At 43.6% G+C, this 22,744-nt stretch overlaps 1 protein-coding gene across 1 annotated transcript in view; it reads right to left on the bottom strand.

Moving 5' to 3' along the window:
- Positions 1-22,744, bottom strand: part of LOC119390439 (G protein-coupled receptor kinase 1-like) — a 113,346-nt gene that overhangs the window by 9,612 nt on the left and 80,990 nt on the right. Inside the window, 16 exon segments of the mRNA XM_037658061.1 lie at positions 270-296; positions 298-404; positions 1,094-1,259; positions 3,967-4,129; positions 6,094-6,194; positions 7,180-7,246; positions 12,192-12,299; positions 12,379-12,473; positions 13,495-13,593; positions 13,595-13,626; positions 15,550-15,631; positions 16,124-16,223; positions 17,037-17,128; positions 18,933-18,984; positions 20,281-20,342; positions 22,392-22,466. Of these exon segments, the coding sequence (XP_037513989.1) occupies positions 270-296; positions 298-404; positions 1,094-1,259; positions 3,967-4,129; positions 6,094-6,194; positions 7,180-7,246; positions 12,192-12,299; positions 12,379-12,473; positions 13,495-13,593; positions 13,595-13,626; positions 15,550-15,631; positions 16,124-16,223; positions 17,037-17,128; positions 18,933-18,984; positions 20,281-20,342; positions 22,392-22,466 (1,428 nt within the window).

Raw genomic sequence — 22,744 nt, 5'->3', positions numbered from 1 at the left:
GCTGTACAGTGCATTATCAATGACCGACGTCCATGGTCTCCATTATCACTGTACAGCGAGTGTTGCTTGTACTTTGAATCTTACTTTTCCTGGGCACAAGTTCGCCCTATAAAGGAGATTCATGTTTACTGGCTTGAGTTTGCAAGCCCGTCGCCATCACAACCACATAACATTATCGACCAGCTCCTGTTTGTCTTTAGTGCACAGCACCGTCTCCCCAACTCTTAAGGTGTTCACCTCACTGCGTACACACTGTCACACGTTCTCACCTCTGGCTTGGCACTGCTAGATTCCTGTGTGAAGCTCCAAGCGGTTTGGGTAGAGCTTCCCGTAACGAGTCTGGAAGGCTGACGCGAAGGGTCCGCCCAGCTTCTTGATGTACCCATGGATGATGCAGTCAGACTCTGCAACAGAAACTCCACCGGTCAACCTACATTCTGTCTGCTTTTTGGAAGCTGCCCATAATTCCACAACCACTTAAAGACTAGTACAGGCCATATATGTCAAGAGTGCAACGTAGAGGTTTCCAAGTTTACATTAACGATTGTACGATCCTCATCCCCGGCTTCTCCACGACATCTCTGAAGCTAGCACATAGTTGACCGTAACTGACAATGCTAGCATTAATTATGTACCACGTGGGAATGTTTAAGATTACATCCTGTGATTGTGAGACAGAAACCTACTTTGCAAAAGCCACAGACAAAAATTTAAATGTCATTTGCCCTTTGACATACACACAAAGTATGGCACACATGCATTTTGCATTTACCCTACCACTGAAATGTGGCCACCATGGCTGAGGTTAGAAATGGTGACCTCATGCTGAGCATGACCAGGAGCACTATGCACTCCGTGCCTAGCCACTACAGCGGGTAGAATCAAATAACACACTGACCCAGAGCCAGAATGTTGAGCGCAAAAAACAGCAAATAGAAAACGAACTTGAAATGTGTAGGTGTCGTTGACTAGCTGCACCAACTAATGTAATCGCATGGCACGACATCATGCGAGCCAGGAAAACTTAAGCACACAAGTGCGTGACCTACTTATTGGATGCCGAATTACGAGCCACAGGGGAGAGCCTCCCGACCTTTTTCATCTTGGAACTTCATCTTCATTTTGGTCTTCTTTTTCTGCTCCAGCTTGTCCGCTTCCTGGTTGACCGTATCGAAGACTGTCTCTGCAATCTCCTGCTGCCAGCGCTCGGAGATCACCACAGGAAAGTTCTTGTACAGCTCCTGGTCTGCTTCAGTGAGCTGAGATGGACAAGAAAATGTTTATGTCGACCACGACGCTTAGTATTTACGAAAACACTCAGTAAAGCTGCTCGTACAACACAGTTAAGGTAAACCTTGCTCCTCTTCGTCAATTCAATGTAGGACAGTGCATTTCTTTGCTGAACTCAACACTTGGAATGTAGCTAGGCTAGACACGCCCATCGTGCTGCCAAACTGATTGGTAAGCACATCTACAACAAAGGAGCCATTTTCGGCAGTCTCAAAGGGCTGGCTACGTAAATGTCCCAAGCAGCTCTTAATCACAGAAAAAAAACTAAACAAAATACTCTTAGGTCTGCTATGGCAAACATGACTCTTTCCTTTACGCCAGGCACATAACAGACCATTTCTTCAGGAGTTCTTAATCCACAACTCTACCCCTTTCATAGGCAGCTATGCGCTATATACATCAGTTACGGTTTTGTATACAATGTAGTGTCGGTCAAAGCAAACATCCGAGAACAAACAAAACTGGTGTCCCCCCACAAGTGTTACAAGCCTCACTTTAGCAGTGCCACCTTGGCATATGTGTGTACAAACAAGGCTGCATCAAAGTTTGTGCGATTAATTAATATTTCAGATATGAGGTGAGAAGGAGTTGACTTCAACTCAACAATTCAGTTTTCAATTTCCTCCAGGAATAGACTTTGGTAGGCTTGTGCAAGTATTCAAGCAGTTCGAATATTCGAATGAATATTACAGTATTCGAATGCACCTCGAAACGAATTTAAATCACTCTAAATTTTGAAGTATCCGAAATGAATGAATAGACATAAACCGCATGTAACCCCCTGTAAAGGTGATTTCACTTGCAGTGGAGCGGTGCTATACTGTGAATACACCTATCCAGAAGAAATCTGCACTGCCGCGAAGCCCCACTTCAAGGTTAAATGAACGAATTACCCTGACATCGATTCATCATTTTTTAAGTTTATAAGCTCGTTATACTGGCTTATATGCTCTAAGTATGGTAAATTTTAAAACGTAACGTATTTTACAGGTTATCACTTGCATTCTACCGACAGTCAAATCCTGCTACTATTCAAAGTGGCTTCCACTTCCCTTTGAACCAAAAAGAAGGACATTTGCACATGCCTTGTTTCAATTCTAAAAAATATTGTGCAGGTTAGTTGAGTCATCACAGATATGCTAATTTTTCTTTATAATATGTGACATATACTATTTGAATTTGGTTTGAAATTACTCGACCAAATCACCATTTGCTTTGAATTCGCTTTGAACCTAAAATTTACTATTCGCACAAGCCTAGACTTTGGCCAAGTACGCAGCATTACAAATACAGTAGAACCCCGCTGATACGTTTTTGAAGGGACCGTAGGAAATAAACGTAAGAGACGAAAAACAGGAAAACGGCAAAATATTTAGTGGTACAGAATTTTATTTCAATTCTTACGAGCAGCACGAAATTTGGCGCGCTCAGCCGCAATCTAGTCGATGGATAGAAACGCGGAGCTAAGGACGGCCTTATCCACAGAAATATAATCAAAGTATGTGATTTTTTTAACACCAACAGCTGTAGGCATGAAAGAACTAAGCACACGCAATCACGACCAGCGCGGCGAGTCCGACCGCGAACCGCACGCACGACCATGCGAGCTCCAACCAGCTCGAACTCCTCCCGTTCTCCGACAAATAACGATGACGATGAGTCTACGCCAACGCGATGGCAGAAGTGAATGCCAATCTCGAAGGCCTTGCTTTCGCAAGCAATTACGTCATACACGCCATGTTTGTGCAATACAAATCTCAAAGGCTATGCTTTTGTCAATAGTAAATGCCAATCTCGAAGGCCTTGCTTTCGCGAGCAGTTACGTCATAGACGCCATCTTTGCAACTTGAATCTCGAAGGCCATGCTTTTGTTTGCATCAATTGAAAGATTCTGTTGCTTGCGCCTCTCATGCGGCTAATATTACGGTCAAACGAGGCCAAGCTGCGTGAAAATGCACCATGGCCGCTCTCTTTGGTAGTCACTCGGTCGGCTCCGAGCGCACTTCGCGATGTATCATACGGGAATGGTCCGACAGTTACGACGTAACAGCGGGGTTCCCAATACATTGTATCCTATGGGAGCTATGCCGGGACCGGCGGAAAACGACGTAACAGCCGGGAAAACGCAGCAGTGAGGAACGTAACAGCGGGGTTCTACTGTAGTACTGTACATCTGAAAAGTGGAAAAGGGGGCGCAATACAAAACAAGGACACAAAGAAGAGAACGACGACACAGGCGACGACGCATGGCTGTTTTGTTACAACACTACTGTAGCCTGTCTCTCACGAAAAATGGTCCGTGAAGACAATTGAAGAGCCACTTCAAGAGCTTTAATTATTGTGATTGTATTTAAAGAGGCGCATAGCAGTTACGGCCGATCTGTAAATGAGTCAGGTGGGCGTGCTTGATGCTGTGAAACTAGGTTACCCTGTTGCCCATGGCAAAACAATGCAAGTGATCCTGCCAGCAATGCAACGGTTGTAAGATCATAATGGTGATGATGTGGCCTTGCCTGTTATAATGAATGAACAAAGAAACTGTGCTCTCACCAAGGTATAAAAATGAAAAAAGAAAAAGGTGAATGAGTCCAAAAAAGAATGAAAAAAAAAAAAAAACAGAGCACGGAGAACTGTTCACTGATGACGATGCTTTAAAAGTGCTGCCTGTGCCCCCACCTTGATGCCTTTTGTGTCCTCCTCGTCGAAGGAGCCAATGTCGAAGGCATCAGCTGCGTTGACCTCCCCTCGCGGAGGTATGAGAGGAGGTGGGTACCTCTGGAGGTACACTAGCTGCCAGTCCATCCCGCTGAAGAAGCTGTGGCTCTTCACCTCTTCGGCCCTGAAAGCGCACAAGGGAAGGCCGCACATCAGAATTCATAACAAACTACGCAATCTGCACAACATGCATTGACGGCGGCATTCACTGGCGCTTTACTGCAGACACTGTGGAAGGCAAGAAGGTCAGCTTGCGGCAACACACTAAAGTGATTACGATGAGTAGAGTTCACTGGCACAAAGTGGGCCAGAAAGCACCAAACAGTGGTGAACACATAAAACTGCACTCAGCAGCTGTAACGCATAATGTGAGAACCTGCAGTAAAAAGCTGCTTAAATAGCAGCAGAATACTGGCAAAGAAGCAACACAAAAAGCTTTGTTAAAGAAATTGACTGCTGTGAACGGCATTGCTCCATGTAAAACTAACTACCATAAGCCTGTGTTTGCAAAGTTCGCCCATGTAAACGCTTTACCTTTCTGGCTGGAATACAAGTTTCCACCATTAATTACTGCAATCATATAACATAATGTAATGGCAGACATCCCATACAAAAGAAATCTTTTGTGAATACAAGCCCTGAATTCCAAGTTGTAGGGCTTTTCTTTATTTGTTTGTTTTTTTGCATGAGCACTGAACATAGTGCAACACCTTTTACAGTGATGCCAAATGGAAAATGCTTGCGGCCATTTTTTTTTCTAATGTAGTGTGAACCAATTTTAAAGCAGTTTAAATGAACTAGAATAGATGACATACCAACGTATCGCTTCATCTTTGTGCTTCAGTCAAGCTAGTTCAGGCTCAATGTACAGTGCTGACAGAATGAAAGGAAACTTCAATACTTCAAATATAACATTTGGTAAGCACAATTGCTCAACATAACCACGTCATGTCACTGCGAACCTGGCCACTAAACGCAGTGTTGGCTCTGATGCAAGTGTACGAGCCGACAATATGCTAACGTGACACGAACTGAAGATGGTGGAAACGAAAATATGTACCATGTGCTTTACTTAGCCCTAAACTGAGGTGTTTCACTACTTAAGTGCAGCAGTCACATTCGGTATGAGGTGCAAGAGGGTGCCCATCGTCATGGGGGCTCCAGGACTGCACAGCAGCATTGGCATACAAAAGATTTGTGGTATACAGTCGAACCCCGCAATAAAGAAATCCCTCAACATCAAAATTCCCACGACTACGAAATATTTTCTTGTCCCCGGCGAACGCCCATAGGATTTAATGCATTTCATATTTCTCAACAACATAAGTTTCAAGTGTGTGGTTTACTCAGGACCAGGGCCCAAACCATGTGGAGAAGCCTCCCAACCCATGAGATGTGTTGGACGCGTTTGACACGATTCGGACGTTCTTAGCAACAAAAGATGATGACGTCGTGGTGGACCACTCGCTCCGCAGCGACGAAAGATGTATGCGTTTGCCGCATGGCAAAGGCGGACAAGTCAAGCTAAGAAACTTTTGGCAATAAACTTTCATTTTTCTGGACATTTCCTTACTTGTATTGTGCTTTACGCGACAACGAAATTCTTGCAATAACGCGAATTGGTATAAGTACCAGTAGTTGGAATGACATTTAATACTCTAATTTTCTTTTTTCTTTCTTTTCTTTGCATGCCAGCACTGCTGTGCAGTCTCAGAGCTCCTTCGACCCCTGACAGATACTTTCTGGTATGTTGCAATGAATGTGAACGTACAGTACTCACGAATTGAAATGCAACATCATTTTTTTCAGCATAACGACTGCTATGAGCAATTGCTCACGATAATCGCATCATGTCGCCGCAATTCTGGCTGCGAAAAGTAATGCTGGTTCGATGCAAGTGTTTGCGTCAAAGTTGCGCCAATGTGACACGTACTGTAGATGCTGGAAACGAAAGTATGAGCATTACTTGGCCCTAAATTTTCGCATTTCGATCCGTGAGTACTGTACAACAGTTCTGAGGCACCACAAGCCAGAGGGAATCCACAAAGTGTAAAAGAAGAAATGTTGACAAGTGAGAAGGTCACTCACCCCTGACCCTTGCAACCGAGTCGCTTGTCCACGTCCCGTTGTAGCAGTCCCTCGAGAAGCAGTTTCAAATCACTTGAAAAGCTTTCGGGGAGCTCGACATTCTGCGGCACAAGACAAAAAGACAGAGCAATCGACCAGACGTTTCACTTGCAAGGCCGCAGAATTACCAAGTTAGTTCAATAAGATGCCGTTCTGGAGCCACATTTCGTATGTGCTACTTTCTTTCATTCGTTTGGCTATGACCATTTAACCCCATTAGAAAAGGAATTGAAAGAATAAGGTAGAAAGTCGTAATCGATGTCTCTCAAGCTAAGAACTTTTGGCTCAATTGCAAGTCCTAACCGTAAAGGTACCATCAAGTCCATAACACCACGTGTTGGATATGTGGCTACACCAGCAGCCCGTTGGAGGCTTGTTGGTTTGTCGTTATGGAATGGCTTGGAGCATTATGCAGCGGGAAACGAGGACATGGGAGGAAATGACAAATTGACACATCTGTTTGTCACTTCTACACATATCCTTGTTTTATGCTGCGCTGTGCCATAAGTCATTCCATAGTGAGGACGTTCAAACAGAATCGAGGAGGGCACACCTCGATCTTCCGAAAACTGCATGTTATTCAGTTAAATAGTACACGGCAGTTGGGTTCAGGTTGCCCAAGGTTAGGGCAGGTTATTCAACTGATGGGATGGGGCCTAGTGTCTCTTAAATGCTCGTTAATTTAATTAGTACCCAAATATTTACTGTAAGTATCTAATTGATAGTCGTCACAAAAATTTTTGCACTGTCGGCATGCAACACTGTACGAAGGTTTTAGTGCACACGTTTTCTTTATATTATGACTGGTGGTACGTAGATGTCTATATATAAAGTGTGCGAAGCGTTTTAAATTTGCTGCCAACACACACAAACCACGTTATTTCTTCCTACAAAAAACGCTGCACTACTTATTTAAAGACCGAAGATTGACAGAAATCCTTGCAGCTGCAAACCTTCAAACATTCTTAAACCTTGGCACCACAATGCAGCAGGTAGATGCCCCTGCACTTCCCTTATAAGCAGTTTAAAAAAAAGAAAGCTGCTCACCATGGTCAAGGTCATCCGGTCAATCTCATGCTTGTCTTTCGTTTTGTGTTGCCGAAATGGACTATGCCTGAAGGGAGCCAAAATGGGGGAGAGATATTGGCATTCTAGATGTGGCACTTTCGAAGCATGAATGCAAAGGCAGCACCGTCCACGTGAAAGCAATGCAACAGTGTTGCTTAATTAATCTTTTGAACAGGTAGGCTGACACATGCTCTTTGAAGTGAAAAAAAAAAAGAAAGTGTGTCACATTCTGCAGTTTGTCGACATGTACCACCTGTCCTGGAACTTTATTTTAACTGAGCGTAGGTTCCGTGCCTCCTCCGTTTCAGATGAAGCAGTATTTGAGAGTTCTTACTCACATGGCTAGCGATAGCATGGGATTAGAGCATCCTCAACACTTCCCAAACTGGCCTCTGAATTTTGTTGTTTTATTGAGCACATGCTCCAATACACAATCGAAGGCAGCTTGTGCTTGAGGTACGTCCATCCACTAACACAGCATCCTCAGACTATCCCCATCTTCACAATATCTATTGCCAAAATGTGCTGTCATACTCACTGGCAATACAATTAATTGGAGTCAAAACAGCGAAAGGATGCTGAATGAAATTACAGAACAGACTATGCAGTGTGGTGTCATCCATTTTCTTGCTTCAATCCTCTAGCTGTTCCTACTCCCAACACGTACCGGATGATCTGCACCAACACCCTCACTTGTTAGAAATATTACTAGTCAGCCAAAAACCTCTTGTCAGGCAGTGTACTGAAGAATAAAACTGTGTACATTAATGCCAGTGATGTACACCTGACCAATGCTTCTAGTCTCACAATTAAGGGGGGACGTGGCTTTCGGTACCAACTTTCTTATTTCTTCATGGATTTTGATGAAAATTGGCACACTTATTTGAAATGTTGTTGTAATGCTACTGTAGAAATTTCATGAATATATCTTTACAACTTTTTGATTTACAATATATTTCACCTTCTGCTCTTGTTCCGAGTCTGACTCGCTTAAAAAATGCGATAGGAAACTCGTTCAAAGTGCTATGCATTCTAAGATGTCTGATTGCGGGCGTGACATTCTTAGATTTTTTTATTTGCAACAAATTTTTTTTTAGTTTTCCTTTTTCATGAGGTGACTGCGCAACAGGCATCGAGGCTTTGTGCAACTCGTCAAATAGCTAATTATCAAAACGCCATACTGAAAAAGCAAGAATGTCACGCCCTGAACTGTGCTTCAAGGAATATAGAACAAAAAAACGGAACTGAAATAGACCCAGCGGTCAGTGAGAAATCAGCGGAACAAGCGAAGCAGGAAGCAAGAAAAGTCGTTTTGAGAAAACGGCTTTTAAAGTTGTACCAACGATATTACTTCATCAAAAGGCACTGGGGTCGTAATCTTTTGAGTCCTTCGTAATGTGCACTTTCTTGAGTGCCCTGTCTTTAGTATGAGGTGCCTTGCTTCTCTAAAACACAAGAAGATTGTGATCTTTAAGGTGTTTTATAAGGTTGGACCTCCTGCACATGTGGCCTTTCATCGGTTGTGCCTTTGTTTTCTTTCTTTTTTCTTAAAATCCTTTTCTGATATACAAAAAACATGTAGCATGAATTTTAAACGAAGTTATGAAGTGGTGTAATAGACATGACAAAAAACAAGATATTGTAATTCAAGTAGGTCATGTACTATGATGATTTGCCAGCTTTCTTGTATTCATGCTCTCATTAACATAATTAACAGTCTTGATTGCAACTGATCATTGAATCATTTTTATAGGATACTAAAAGCGGCTCTCATCATGGCAACCTATCACTTCCTCCTAAATAACAGACAGTTATGGCCAAGACATTGGTGGAATAGGAATTCCTTAGCAGTTTATTCAAGACGCGAACTGGGCAGATATGAATTCATCTCCCTCTTTCACTCGTCAAGCTAATTTGTAAACCTCGCCTGCGATGCGCTTCATCATTCACCCGGTCGCGGACACGGTTTTCTGCGAGGCTTTTATTTTTTCAGATGATTCATGAGCGCTTACGGCGATACCACGCACGGCTCCAAGCGCGCCTAAATTGCATCAACAGTGCTTTATTTCACTTCTAAGTGCTCGGCCGCATAGTCCGGGAAGTCAGCACGCGATGTGCTGGGTGGCGGCATTCGGTGACGATGCGCAATATGCCTAGGTGCGGCGACGAAAAATAGGCGCGCAACGTGTTTCGCCTCGCATTGCGGGACGCCGACGCGCGCCCGCTGCGCGACGAGCTTGGTCGTGGGGTCCGCTGCCGATGCGTAAAATGACCATCCGCTGTACCGAGAAGCCGGCGGGGGAAGCGCTTCGTTCCTTGCGAAGAAGCACACTGCCGCGAGTCCGCTAACGCGTTGCTCTTGCCCGCAAAGTTCGAGGTTCGTCTCGCGTGCCGACGCCGTGAGCGGAGTTAGGCCTAGTGACGACTCCGAGCAGTAGACGCGCCGGCCGCGGTGCCCGATGTTTCAAAGTTCGTAAGGCGTGGTCGCGAGTACAAAGAGTCGTCCTGCGATCATCTTCGTCACGACGTCCGAAGTGCGCATAAGCAGAACCTCCAACCACGGATCCGACGAGTCAACGCTAGAAAGTCGGTCCGAGACGCGCGTTTGCGATGTTCGCTACGAGTGCGGCGCGCCATCGTAATCCCACCGAGCTTCCGCTAGTAGCTCCAAACTAAAACGTAGTTCTTGTTGAAAGTTATCGTCGAGCCGTGAACCCAGAGCGATTGCGAACACGCAACGAAGTAGCGCGACTTTCGACAGCCATGAGCTCGAGACGCACAAGCTGCAGACGACCATCTCCCGGAGCGAGCATCGGACCAATGGCGAGGCGCGCTGGGGCAACATAGCGGACGCGGCCAATCGGAGGGCTCGAAACGACCTTCGAACATTTGCTTTTTGTGCGCTTGTTTGCGAAGGGAGGAGCCAGCTGCGGCGGGGAATTTGAAGACGGAGAAATGCGCTTTCCGATGAGCCCAAGATATCGGCGCCCGGTGGCGTCGTTGCGGAGCTACGATTTTTTGAAAATCAGTGTTTTTTTGCGATTTCCCCAATAATTTTCGCCACCTCGGTAGGCGCAACATTTTTTTTATAGCACTTCTACGCGGTTTTCGGTGAAGATATTTTGGAATCGGATATAAAAAGGGCTACAGAAACTGAAAATGTGATTTTCAAAAAATCAATTTTTTTGCCATTTTTCGCGATACGAAAGCCGCGTCCCCCCTTAATACCAAATGGAAATGACTTCAGCAAACCGTCCACCAGAGTTTCATTAGTTAGCCAGCTAAAAGCAAGTTACAATAAAAGCTCGTTAATTCGACTCTCGTTAATTCGGAAAATCGGTTAATTCGGACACGTCATCTGGTCCCTGTAAATATACGTATCACTCTATGAGACTGGGCACTCGTTATTTCGGACAGATTTGACCGCAAATCGGATAATTCGGCGATTTTCGGGCGGCTGGTGAGGCTCGAAAACGAAAAAAGAACAATTCGGAACAGAAGTGAAGCTCAAACGCAGCATCGCCATGGACATCAATTGTCGACTTGGCTTGACTTGAGACTGGTTGAACGCCTTTTCTTCGCGTGTGTTGTTGGCAGTGCCATTTTAATGCTTTGTTCCCGTTGGTGTGTTGCATCGTTGAACGTCGTTTCATCGAGGAACGATTCAGTACGGCTCCTTTAGCTTGATTGTTGCTGGTGCTTTTGTGCTGACTTTTCGTGTGAACGCACTCTCCGCCGATGGCAACGCCGGCGAAGCGGCCCAAGTACGAGGCGAAGGACTTCACCACCAAAGTAGAAATCTTGTCGGCAGAGCCCTGAAAAACGGGCTCTGCCGACAAGAAGTTGCTCCTGTGCCATGACGTCGGCAAACAATACGACGTGAGTCTCCTGAGCGCAATTAGCATTCTTGTATGTGTGGCAGAACACGCCTGCGCACGCCATTGCCAACTGTTTCACGCACAGTGGCTTTGTTGTACCCGACTCCAGCGATGCCGAAGTGTCGCCGGACGACGGTGCCGACGATGGGCAGGATTTCGGAAGTGTTATGCCTGATGCAGTGACACTAGAGGATTATATCGGCATTGATGATGGCGTTGCCACTGTCGGCTGTCTGACTGATGAGCAAATCGTCAAGGAAGTGATGCATGGCAACGAATCCGAGAACGAAGAGCCTGAAGAGGAGCAGCCACACCATGAGCCACACGGGCCCCCTCGCACTGTGAAGGAAGTCGCGGAGGCCCTCGTCGTCCTTGAAGGAAGAATTTTGTTTTGGCCCTGCAGACAGCATGCGAGCTGCTGAGCACCTTGAAGGGCTCAGAAAAATTGTGTGCGCGCGAATTTCTGCTCGAAAACAGACACGCATCCGCGAATACTTTGTAAAGTAAAGGTATGTTGAAAAAACTCTTGCAGTTATTGTGTTTATTTCGATAATTCGGACATTCGGTTAATTCGGACATTTTTTCCGGTCCCTAGAAATCCGAATTAACGAGCTTTTACTGTATTTGCTGCGCAAGCAATGTCTGCCTCGTCATTCAATCCAACTGAACAGATAGCACTGCAGCATCCACTATAGCTGCAAGTTTACTAAACTGGAGAACAGTGCTACGTATGTAAGTACTGCATATTGAGGATATTTGGGCACTCAAAAACAGAAAATTAACACTGTCCCTCTCTTGTTGTACCCAGCATGCTCTGGAGAAATAATGAGAAACAGCTGATACGAATTGTGTGCAGTGAAGACTATATAACACGCTATGAGAGCATTGCAGTTTCATGCTATTAAGAGTTCTAAAGCTGCTATCGCCCCATTTTCAAGTTCAAGTCATAAAAAACGACCAAGTGTGAGCTGCATGTGCAGCTTGCTGCAATGTAGTTAGTACTTATCTACAAAACCAGTGTTCAAACTACCGTTAATAATGTCTGGATGCCCGTCAGAGGCTTGTGAACAATGAAGTGCTGGCTGCATTTTAGTCAGCCAAGGATTGGCTCACCCTTTGAGCAGCTTGTACAGCATGCAGCCTAGCGAGAACCAGTCGGCACTGGAATCGTAGGCTGTGCCTTTGGAGAGCACTTCAGGTGCCATGTAGCCATGGGTGCCCCTGCATGGCGCACACACACAAGCATCAGTAAGAGCTAGAGAAACAAATAAGGCCAAAGGCAAGAGGAAATAATACCCACACGCTAGCATGGGGCTTCTTTTTAGAAAAATCACACGCCAAACCGAGGTCCGATATCCGCACGTGCCCGTGTTCGTCGAGAAGAATGTTGGCAGGCTGCAAAATGAGAACACGAACTTTCAAGACAGGCACGCACGTAAGAAAGCAGAAAGAACAAAAATTACTGGGCAGGACAATGAGAAAAAATCAATGTGTACATTGGATCTTTGCATGCTATCAAAATGTTCAAGTGTTTCTTTTCTGGCTGCAATGCACAACGAATTGAACAATGCTGACATGCAATAGTATACACCTGCTGTGATTAACTACTCTGCATTACATGTTTAGTGATGCAGTGGTCGATATTCTAGAAATCCTGCTACAGAATTTGTCACGATACTAACAGTTCCTTTCAGTGCTACTCGTGCTGCAAGTGACTAACTGCTAAAAGGATGATATTCAGTGAGCCAGTCAAAGTTTTTAGCTATTAAAAGCCAGCAGTGTGCCCTGTTACACTTTCAACCAATCTAAACGCACAGCAATTAATAGGGGACCAAACCTGCGACCTTCAAATAACGCATTCGATGCTCTACCACTGAGCTACGGCGGCGGTCATCCTCTCGTCCACTTTATGGGGTATATATGTGCATTTAAACCTAGGAGCGTTAGTCAGCGCCAGTCGAAGCCATGGCAGCGAGTGTGGAACACTCTTTTTTCTGCCTGTTGGCGTCACGTAGCACGTGATCTTTTTACAAGCTGGCAGCTGACCAATAATCCCTCGCATACTACCTGAAGGCATCAAGTCTGCCAGAACGAGACGCTCGCTATGTATGAAGGAAAGACGATGACTTTCAAGGGCTCGTTTCTTAGTTAGACACAATATTAATGAGAACTAACAGACAATGCCTCTGGCATTATTGTCTGTTAGTTCTCATTAATATTGTGTCTAACTAAGAAACGAGCCCTTGAAAGTCATCGTCTTTCCAGCAATTAATAGAGTTTTACAATGGCTGTGACCCTGCTGTCTCGCAGAAACAACAAACTGTGCAAAGCATTGAAACAGATACATCAGTGGAAAGTTCACAACTCAAGAGTAGACATGAACGCAGGCCTCCATCAAGCACCGACGTCCCCTCACCTTAAGGTCCCGATAGACGACGTATCTCCGATGCATGTGCTCCAGGCCGAGAATCACCTCGGCTGCGTAAAACCGCATCTCCTGCTCCGTGAACACCCCAGTGTTGAGAAAGGTGGTAGTGCAGGTCCCCCCCTGTGCGTGAACAATGGATCGCTGTCAGTGCACTTGTCGAGCATGAATGTGCTCAAACTTTTTTCACGTGCACGAGTTGGCCCTTGTACGGGTCACATAAAACATGCATTGATCATCCCGCTGTACGGTCACAGTTACTATGGCATTCAGCTATCTAGCGGAAAGGTCACCGGTTTGACTCCCAGCCACAGCTGCCACGTTCAAACGGGACAGAATGCGAAAAATACTAGTGTAATGAGTGCGTGGTGAGGAACCTCAGGTTGTCAAAATCCACAGCACTCCACTACAAAATACCTCTCATAGCCAGTTTCTTTGGGACATCAAAATAAACAACTATAAACATAAAAAATACATAAGCAAACAAACATGCATCAGTTTGCTCTTGCAGAGTTTCAACAGCCAGTTAGATGGACAATTTTCTTTTCATGAAGCCGCCTGCCATATAGAAGATTTCCAAATATTTATTTGGTCCACATATTCCAAGGCTTTTCCGAGTACGCATGTCCACATTAGCTAGAGCACAGTGGGCCCAGTGTTTTCAGTGTACTCAATCTTGTGCCAGCAAGGAGACAGTATATAAATGGCATTTCTTGCTAAACCAACGCCACGTTTGTCGCTCGATTTTGCACAGGAAGTGGTATTTCTTGGCACATTTTCATTAGTGCAACATTTCGGTGCAGCTCGCCAATTATTCGACCAATATTCAGTGCCACCAACAAGTAGGGCATTGGTTTTGCCATGTCCATCTAACAAAAATGCACACAATTGCCACAACAGTTGCATGTAACACTTTGTGGCTTTGTGAAATTTGTAGAGCTGTGCGAATAGCAAAATTTTGGGTGCGAAGCGAATTCGAATAATAAAGATTGAGTGCGAATCGAATCGAATAATTTCGAATAATTTTCGAATATTTCTCAAACATTTTTCGAATAATTCGAAGTGAAATTACAGAAAAAGTTGCAGAGAATCCCTAAGTAATTCTTGTGAGATAGCAACATGAAAGTGTTCCTTTTCGCTAGGTTGATGAAGCGCTGGTGGGGTCATATTTCATAGTTATCTTTCTTGTCAAGAGTGAGGCAATGTAGAGGCCGAATTGTATTTATGTACATGATTTGGTGCAACCAAAGTGCTGCCGACAACACTTTACACGTGATAGGCAGAGATGCCATTTCCTCAGCCTCTCCTTCTCTTTCAACTTCTGTGGAAGGCCAACTGATGTGGCAGACAAGGGTGTGCTCCCTTCAAGTCCGGAGTTCCAAATCTGCCTCGTAGACGTCGATATATAAGAACATCTGAAATTTTGGATGCTAAAAAGCTTCGGCGTCCGATTTTTCGGATTTCCTGCCCAAATTTCAGGTCCAAAACAGCATTAAATGAGCCCCCAACTCTGCCACATCTTTCATCTCCATATTGGAACCAGCGTTTTCTTGAGTTAATACATTTGCGACCGTAGCGGAGCTTGAAAGGCAGCTTTGCCGCAATACGGGGGTGTGATGAGGTGAAGCATATTGAAACTCTACGGACCACTTTAAATCAGACGTTGACTGTCTCTTGCCCAAGTTCGACCGTAACGGAGCTTGAAAGGCAGCTTTGCCGCAATACGGGGGTGTGATGAGGTGAAGCATATTGAAAATCTAGGGACCATTTCCAACCGGCACTTTGTCTTTTGGCTAAGTTCGACCGTAACGGAGCTTGAAAGGCAGCTTTGCCGCAATACGAGAATGTAATGAGGTGAAGCATATTGAAAATATGAAGGAGTCACTTTCAACCGGACGTTGACTGCATTTGTTTTTGGGAAGTTCGAATAGTTTGAATAGTAAAATTTCAGTGCGAATCGAATCGAATAGCAAACGCTATTCGAAAAATATTCGAAATTTCGAATATTCGCACACCCCTAGAAATTTGGGAAAGTGCAACACTTACCATTCATTAAATCCAGTATAAAACACAGTTTGTCTGGCGTTTGGAATGCGTATGTCATGCACACAATGAAAGGACAGTCCTCCTGCAAGAGCACATTGAAAGAATGAAATGAGCACAAAAAACAAAATGACAGCTTTTAGATCACAGACAATGCCTGTTGAAAAAGACATGCTATTCAGACACGCTACTGCTGGTAAGCTCATTCACTGCAAGAAATGCGTATGTGGTGAAAAAATACCCAAACGAAAATCAGTTTTTTTTACTCGTTTTTTTCTTTACTGTTGCCTGCCACTGTTATCAATAGAGTAGGCTGCAATTTTGCTTAAATTTTCAATGTGCAAGTCTTAGGAGCAGTATGCAAATCATGAATTTTGACTATGACATTCAAAACTCCAACAAGCAGTCACATTGTTAGGCATAACGCAGTCACAAAGCAGTGACTCTGCAAAATCATATGTTCAGTTAATCCAGACTAAAGGCTAACAGATGTTTGTGCGTTCACTGATGTTTACCTCTGAAGGCTCGCAACAAGATCAACAACAACAAAATAGGTAACCAAGGTTCTTTCACTCACCCCTGTGCTGACTAAAGAAAGCATGATCCTCTCGTTCAATGCTAGCGTCTCTCCAACTTTCATTTTGATTCGCTTCTTGTCTAAACACTTCATCGCATACCTGTCCAAAAGGGAAAACAAAAAAATATCACTCACAATGCACACTGCTTAGTTTAATCAAAGTTAAGATTAAATAACCTGAAAGTACGACCCTCCAAACGTGCGTTCTAAAACGAAACTTGTGTCAGAAGCCTTGCTTTGCCCCGGTCTCCAAAGCAAGCCATCTGAATAGGAAACATCACTCCACTTAACCTCGTGAATGTTCTATGTTGTGCTGACCGCTTGTCAGTTTTACAAATTAATCCGTAAGTTTCCATGAAATAAAAAATAAAATTCAATGATTTTAAGTGACAAAAACACGTTTTTGATCGTGAGGCATGCCAGAGCGGGGAACTCTGTATGAATTTTGACAACCCATGGTCCTTTAATGTGGCATCTATATGTGGTATGTGAGCATATTTTCGTTCTACCCCTATCGGGATGCAATTGCCACGAGGGGAGTTGAACCCACGACCTTGTTTTCAGCAGCACAACACCACAGCCAGGTTTCATGGAAAGACTGACGAGATGCACCGACTTTTAACGAGGTTCACAAAACATGTAGTAGTATTTTATACCCTCATGACAATATCCTAACAAATGAATAAGTATGTTGCACAGTGCATACGCAAAAAAAGAAAAGGACGAGCAGATATATTAATTGCATGTGCCACAGGACATAATCATGTTATGCAAACTATTCAGTTTGCACATCCTTAAGAACAACTGAATGAAGCAGTTTCCCAAGACCCATCTAGGTTCCCATTAAAAGGACAACACGAACAATACGCCGAAAGAGGAATGCGCCAGCGAAAGTCACAAAGAGAGTGCTCACATTTTTCCTGTATCCGCTTTACGGCAGCCATACACTTCCCCAAAACCACCACGTCCAATTATCCGGTGCACGCTGAAGTCATTCATCGTCAGCTGATAAACAAGTGTACAGGTAAGCCACAACATGCAAACACATATTTCTCAACTGCATGCACTACATGACAAATGCACAAAGTCACTGTGTCTTACGAAAGCAGTGTCCAAAGTGTGAAACAGTGAAAGAAAAAAATGTGTCTAGTGCTAGGCTTTCGCATAAATTTTAACATGCAATGCTGCATTACAGCTTTTGAGTGGCCTTAATGCAAGTGTATCAACAACAGCGTGACAGTCTGCTTTAATTAGGCACATTTCCCAGAAGATCTTGCAATCTTTGCAGATTTAACTATATGCGACACCAAGTCTCCCACAGTGGTGAATGTGGAACAGGAACGAAGCCGTCCCAGAGTGCACTGAATTACCTCTGGAAACCCAAACGTCTTAAAAACAAAGAGCAAAATCATTGTGTGATCAATACTTCCCAGAATCCTTTGGCCCCAAGAGGCAAAAACTTGAAGGACGCTTAAGCTTCGCCTTCAAGAGTAGAACACGATAGCGTGATCGGGACTCGTGCACATCGCCTTCTCAATTGCTAGCCTGGCTTCAGTTCTCGGAACATCCTCAACCGTGACACAAGGAAAGTAACGTCTGTGCATGTAACATTGGCAGTTTCAAACTGTCCTAGAATGCCTACTGTAAGTACAGTGCCCACTACGCCATAATTCTTCCTTTTGCGAATCGGTGAAGGGCCCACTACGTGTCCGTAAGGCAACACGTGAACCTACGCAGCTGCTCACTTTGTTGATGCTTTTGCTGCTGCTGATGATTAAATACGTCTGAGCGCTTGTAATGGGTGGGCTTTTTTGTTTGACGCTGTTTTGACGCCTGTTTTGAACATGTTCTGACGCCTGGCGCGAGTTTACGCTTCTGCCACACAATATTACTTGCGTTAAGTAGACTCCTCCCGCTACATGACATTTATGTAGTGTTTTTTTTCCAAAGCAGTTTCAAGCAATTACGTGGCTCTGTGGTAGAACACCTGCTTGCCACTCAGTCGAACCGAAGATTTTAATTATTTATTTTATTTGCATTTTTCTAGGTTTTTCGGTCACGGACAACGCTGATTTTTCACTCACAATCAATTATGCCGACACCAACACCAGAATTTCTGCAAAATGAGCTCTTTAACGCTATCGCGTAAAAGTTGTACATTACAGATGTGCTAGCGTGATACCCCATATATCACTGAAAGCTGAGACAGGTAAAGGCATACAAAATATGTTGTCCAAGGGATCAATAGCTTCCATGAACACATTACTTATCTTTCTTTATGTTTTTCAGGCTGTTACAAAACAACAGCATATTCAATTGGAAATGCTCTCAAGACTACAGCACCACGTATGAAGTGCACCCATAGCTCACACATATTGAAGGGCTGCACTGCCATTTTCCCAGGCCCAGACGTCAAATTGCAATAAAATGACCAATAATGGCTGGAATGTAAGGCTTCTGTTATTCTCCCATCGACTATCAGCCTAATGCACCCGTCTCACAAGTATGTTTGCGAGTGCATCCGTACGCGGGTGGTCCATGCAAAAATGCGACAGTGCGGCTCTGTTGTACATGGAGCAGCCAACAGCACTGCCTAGGGCACCAAGTCGATAACACATGCCACTAAACTGTAACTTATTTTTGTCCCAATAAAAGTAAGCATGTTCTGTTAAAGGAACATCATAATCCTAAGCTATACTGACTACACACACTGACGTTGCACTTATTCCACAGGTGGAATCATCATCATCAAATGCCCACACACCTGACATGACCAAACACAAGGAGCTGAAAATGGTGAAAGACTCACCTGTATATTAAGCTCGAGATTTTTCCACTGGCAAAACCTTGTGTACTTTTCACTGAAACATCAAATGTGATAGAGGTGACAGTGAGATAAGGAGCACTCTTCCCTGCAAACATGGTTCTTGCAGATCTGCACAGATTGCCCTTAATCAATAATCAAGGGGCACTCAATAGTAATTAAGGTGTCACCATAGATCTATGCATTCATCATATTGGGCTTGCAATGTTCACCAATAGAGTGCTATGCAAAGACTGCCAAAAATTTGAATAGAGCCTGCAGTAAAGACTTGGAATCAATCTTATTGTGAACAATATTATGCATTTTTAATGAGGTATTCACCTATTTATTATGCCATTAATCTCTCGTCTATCTAATCACTACAACCTGCTCATCCACCATGGTTGAGCATCGATACAGCTACATCAGTCACATCTTCTCAATGTGTCAAACATCCCAATGTAATCCGAACAGTCGAACAGCATATGTTGTAAACAATGCTTTTGCACCAATATTCAAGCCCTGAATTTAGGTACCAATGCAATCCAACTGAAGCACATGCTGGGACAACGCATCACACTCCAACAGAAAGCAACAGTAAAAGAACTGGATGACTAAACATGCAAGACATTCTTTCTGAGCATCCGCCCAGTTTCATATGTTCAGGGTCTCACTTTCTTAAGGAATTCAACTTTGTATGTACTTATTAGAGTAAGTTGAGATCACATTTTTCTTCACCCCCGCTCTTTTTATGTACCATTACTTTTTTTTTCCAGAGGCCAAAGGTTGAAATGAGGGCCGGGTGTACACTTATTCATCGAAAAGTAGCAACTTTTGCGTATAGTACAAGTTGACATGCCACTGAAGCTAATTTATGTCTCCTACTATTCACCACGTTCATCATTTACAGTGCTGTAAAGTGTCAACGGGGACGCCCACTCTAACTGGGAGCTCTCGGTTTTCCAGAACGCTAGCTGCAAATGCCGATGAAAGCTACGTCAAAATACACCCCACATGTGTAGAGTGGTGTGAGGCACCAGTACAACTAACAATAAGTCATCTGTTGTCAAATTTGGTAATTGTGCACTATGTCAAAGCAAAAAAAGTCTCCCTTTAACAATGCACCGCGCTGTTCAAACATTTACAAGACCTAACAAGCGGGTTGTTGTACCGACATTAAAAGTCAGATAATGACAACAACCAATTTACTCGTGCTTGAACTCGAAGCACTCATCGGAAACTGGGGTACCCCGTGGCGTACTAGCATCAAGATACGACCACTTAGAATCCGCAGGCAAGAGACTGTTACCGATACCGAAACATGCGCATGCAAGAATGGCCCGGCACAACGCACCTTTCAATAAACTTCCTAAAAATATCGTCCCTTAAGAGGCTGAAAATTTCCTCGATGTAAGGCTGCAAAGGATAAACAGACAAGAACAAATTAGCGGAAAGAACGAGCATGAGAAATTAGCAATGCATACGGAAACACAGTCCATTAAGTCAAATAAAATCAAACTTTTCTTCTCATTCTGTTCGAGATTAGAATTGACAGAATGAAAAAAAAAAGGAAAAAGAAAGCTGTTCTTTCAACAGGTGACAGGGCAATCTACATGAAGGCACACACCATGGCAATGCCAACTGTTTGCCAACGAATTCACATGAATGAGATTTTCCAACGAGCCTCTGCTTAGTCTATGTATTTTACTGCATGAAACTCATTAATAAGCTCGCTTAAACAACAAAGCCAGTACAAGATCATACAGTATTTTGGGGTTACAGCAAATCAGGTGCAATATGGCGAATGCTGCATTATCAGAAGCCACTTAAAAGAAATCATCGATGCAGCTTATGCAAAAACCAAATTTTGGTTTGACTCAATATACTGATGGGATAAATGATAAGCCATAGCTGACTAATTAGTATGTATAAAAAAAGAAAATATCTTTGCAAATAATTATCAAACACTTCCAGCTATTACATTAAATTTGCAGTGTGCAAAGGAAGAAAGCTACGCAAACTTGTTTTCAAGAGCAACATATTCAAGTGAAAAACATTCAATGTTCTTTAAGAAAGGGAACTTCTTCCAAGTGATGTGAAGTTAATATGTACAGCATGTTTCGAGATGTTTGTTACACCTCACATTTTTTATTAAATAAACATTATGAAACCTGGTCAAACAAATCGCAAAGACATTTAAACTGTGCAATAATAAGCTTTCCAGGAAGCAGGCATACAGACGAAAGTATTTTTATGCTTGTTCACACTTCAACACAGCAGCTGCTAATACCACAACTAATTCTCAAAACTTCGAATTGAATAAAAAGAACCAATAACCTCTAATGAAGTTAGCCACATTTCACTTCGTGAACTCAGATGACGCGCAAGTGAATTGGTGCTATCACCTTGTGCATTGCACAGTAGAACGTCTCTTTACGCTAACCAGGATTATACTGACACACTTAATGATGATGATTTGACAAACTGGGTATTTACACTTGCGCATAAAAACAATTTAGTGCATATTTATAGATGAAGATTTATATTAAAAGCACCAGCACTGAGAAAACAGCCCTATGCCCAACTGAAAGGCACCAACATGAAGAAATCACCAAAGTAAAATGAGAGAGCGCATGGCCTTGGGGCCAATGCCAGATCTATCACGCCCCACCATTATGCAGGGTCAGGCCCTTACGGGCCATGCAATCATTGCTCCCACAGGCCGACGAGCACGCACGCAACAAGTATGTTGCAACAATTCGCCCAGCATGCAATTCCTTTTATCCATCTGGACAGAACGGGTTCCGGTTGCCTCTACAGCTGCTCTCGGCATTTTCAATAGAAACAAGAGCTCAAGAAAAAAAAACATTAACTGTACCTCGTGTCAAGCAACTGACTACCACTTGTGCTCACCGGCGAGTTTTAATGCTTGAGCCACTAAGTATGGATTGACGATATGCTGTCATGAATGGACAGAATGAAGGCCTTTTCCATTTTCAGCGAAAGAATCACTAGATATTATCACCATTCTGAAGCCACTTGCAATCCGTGTATTCTGATGCTTGAGTATGTTCTCGGTATGGGTATTTTTACATGTTCCAGAGGCTTATATTTTGGAGAATTGGAGCTATACATAAAGAGAGAGACTTGTTTTTATTTCTATTTTCACCCCCCGGCAAATGTTCCATATTCTGCTAGGTGAGCGCAGGATGCATTTTGGCCTCAGGATTAATCGCAGCAGATTTGATAGTCCAAAGTGAATTACAGCGTTTGCTGTGAATGTAAGGCAGCATACGTTAAATCCAGCACTGAGACATTCAGAGCCGCTGTGCAAAAGGATTCCCGAATGAAAGTAATGTCCTTGAGTTGCACAAGCGCTCACCAATGGCCCCCATTACACTCGCATATGTTTAGTGAAGGCAATTCTACACACACAACCTGGAATGTAAGAGAGCAAGGTCTTACCTGAAATAAATTAACGGGAACTTCGTTCCTCATGAGGTACTTTTGGACATGGCCTACGGACTCGAGAGAATAATTCTGTCAGAAGCAGAAACAGAGGAAGACAGAATGTAAAAATTTGGCAACGCAACCGATTTATTTAATCTGCATCACGCAGTCACGCACAGTGCATTGCACATGGCAGCTAGGAGCAGCATTTTCGCTGACAGATAGTAGCCACTCCTTTTGTTGCTTTTGAAGAATATAAGAAGCATCTGAATCTATCTAATATCCTTCATTACCCTAAACCTTGAAGGTTTGTTTTAATGCAAGAGATAATTTAGCTGCAGAGAAAATCATGACTTAAGAGGTCCCCA

This window comes from Rhipicephalus sanguineus, chromosome 4, assembly GCF_013339695.2.
Source record: "Rhipicephalus sanguineus isolate Rsan-2018 chromosome 4, BIME_Rsan_1.4, whole genome shotgun sequence".
In the NCBI taxonomy this organism is placed as follows: domain Eukaryota; kingdom Metazoa; phylum Arthropoda; class Arachnida; order Ixodida; family Ixodidae; genus Rhipicephalus; species Rhipicephalus sanguineus.
The sequence above is the reverse complement of the archived record's forward strand: the minus strand, read 5'-3'. Positions and strand labels throughout refer to the sequence as shown.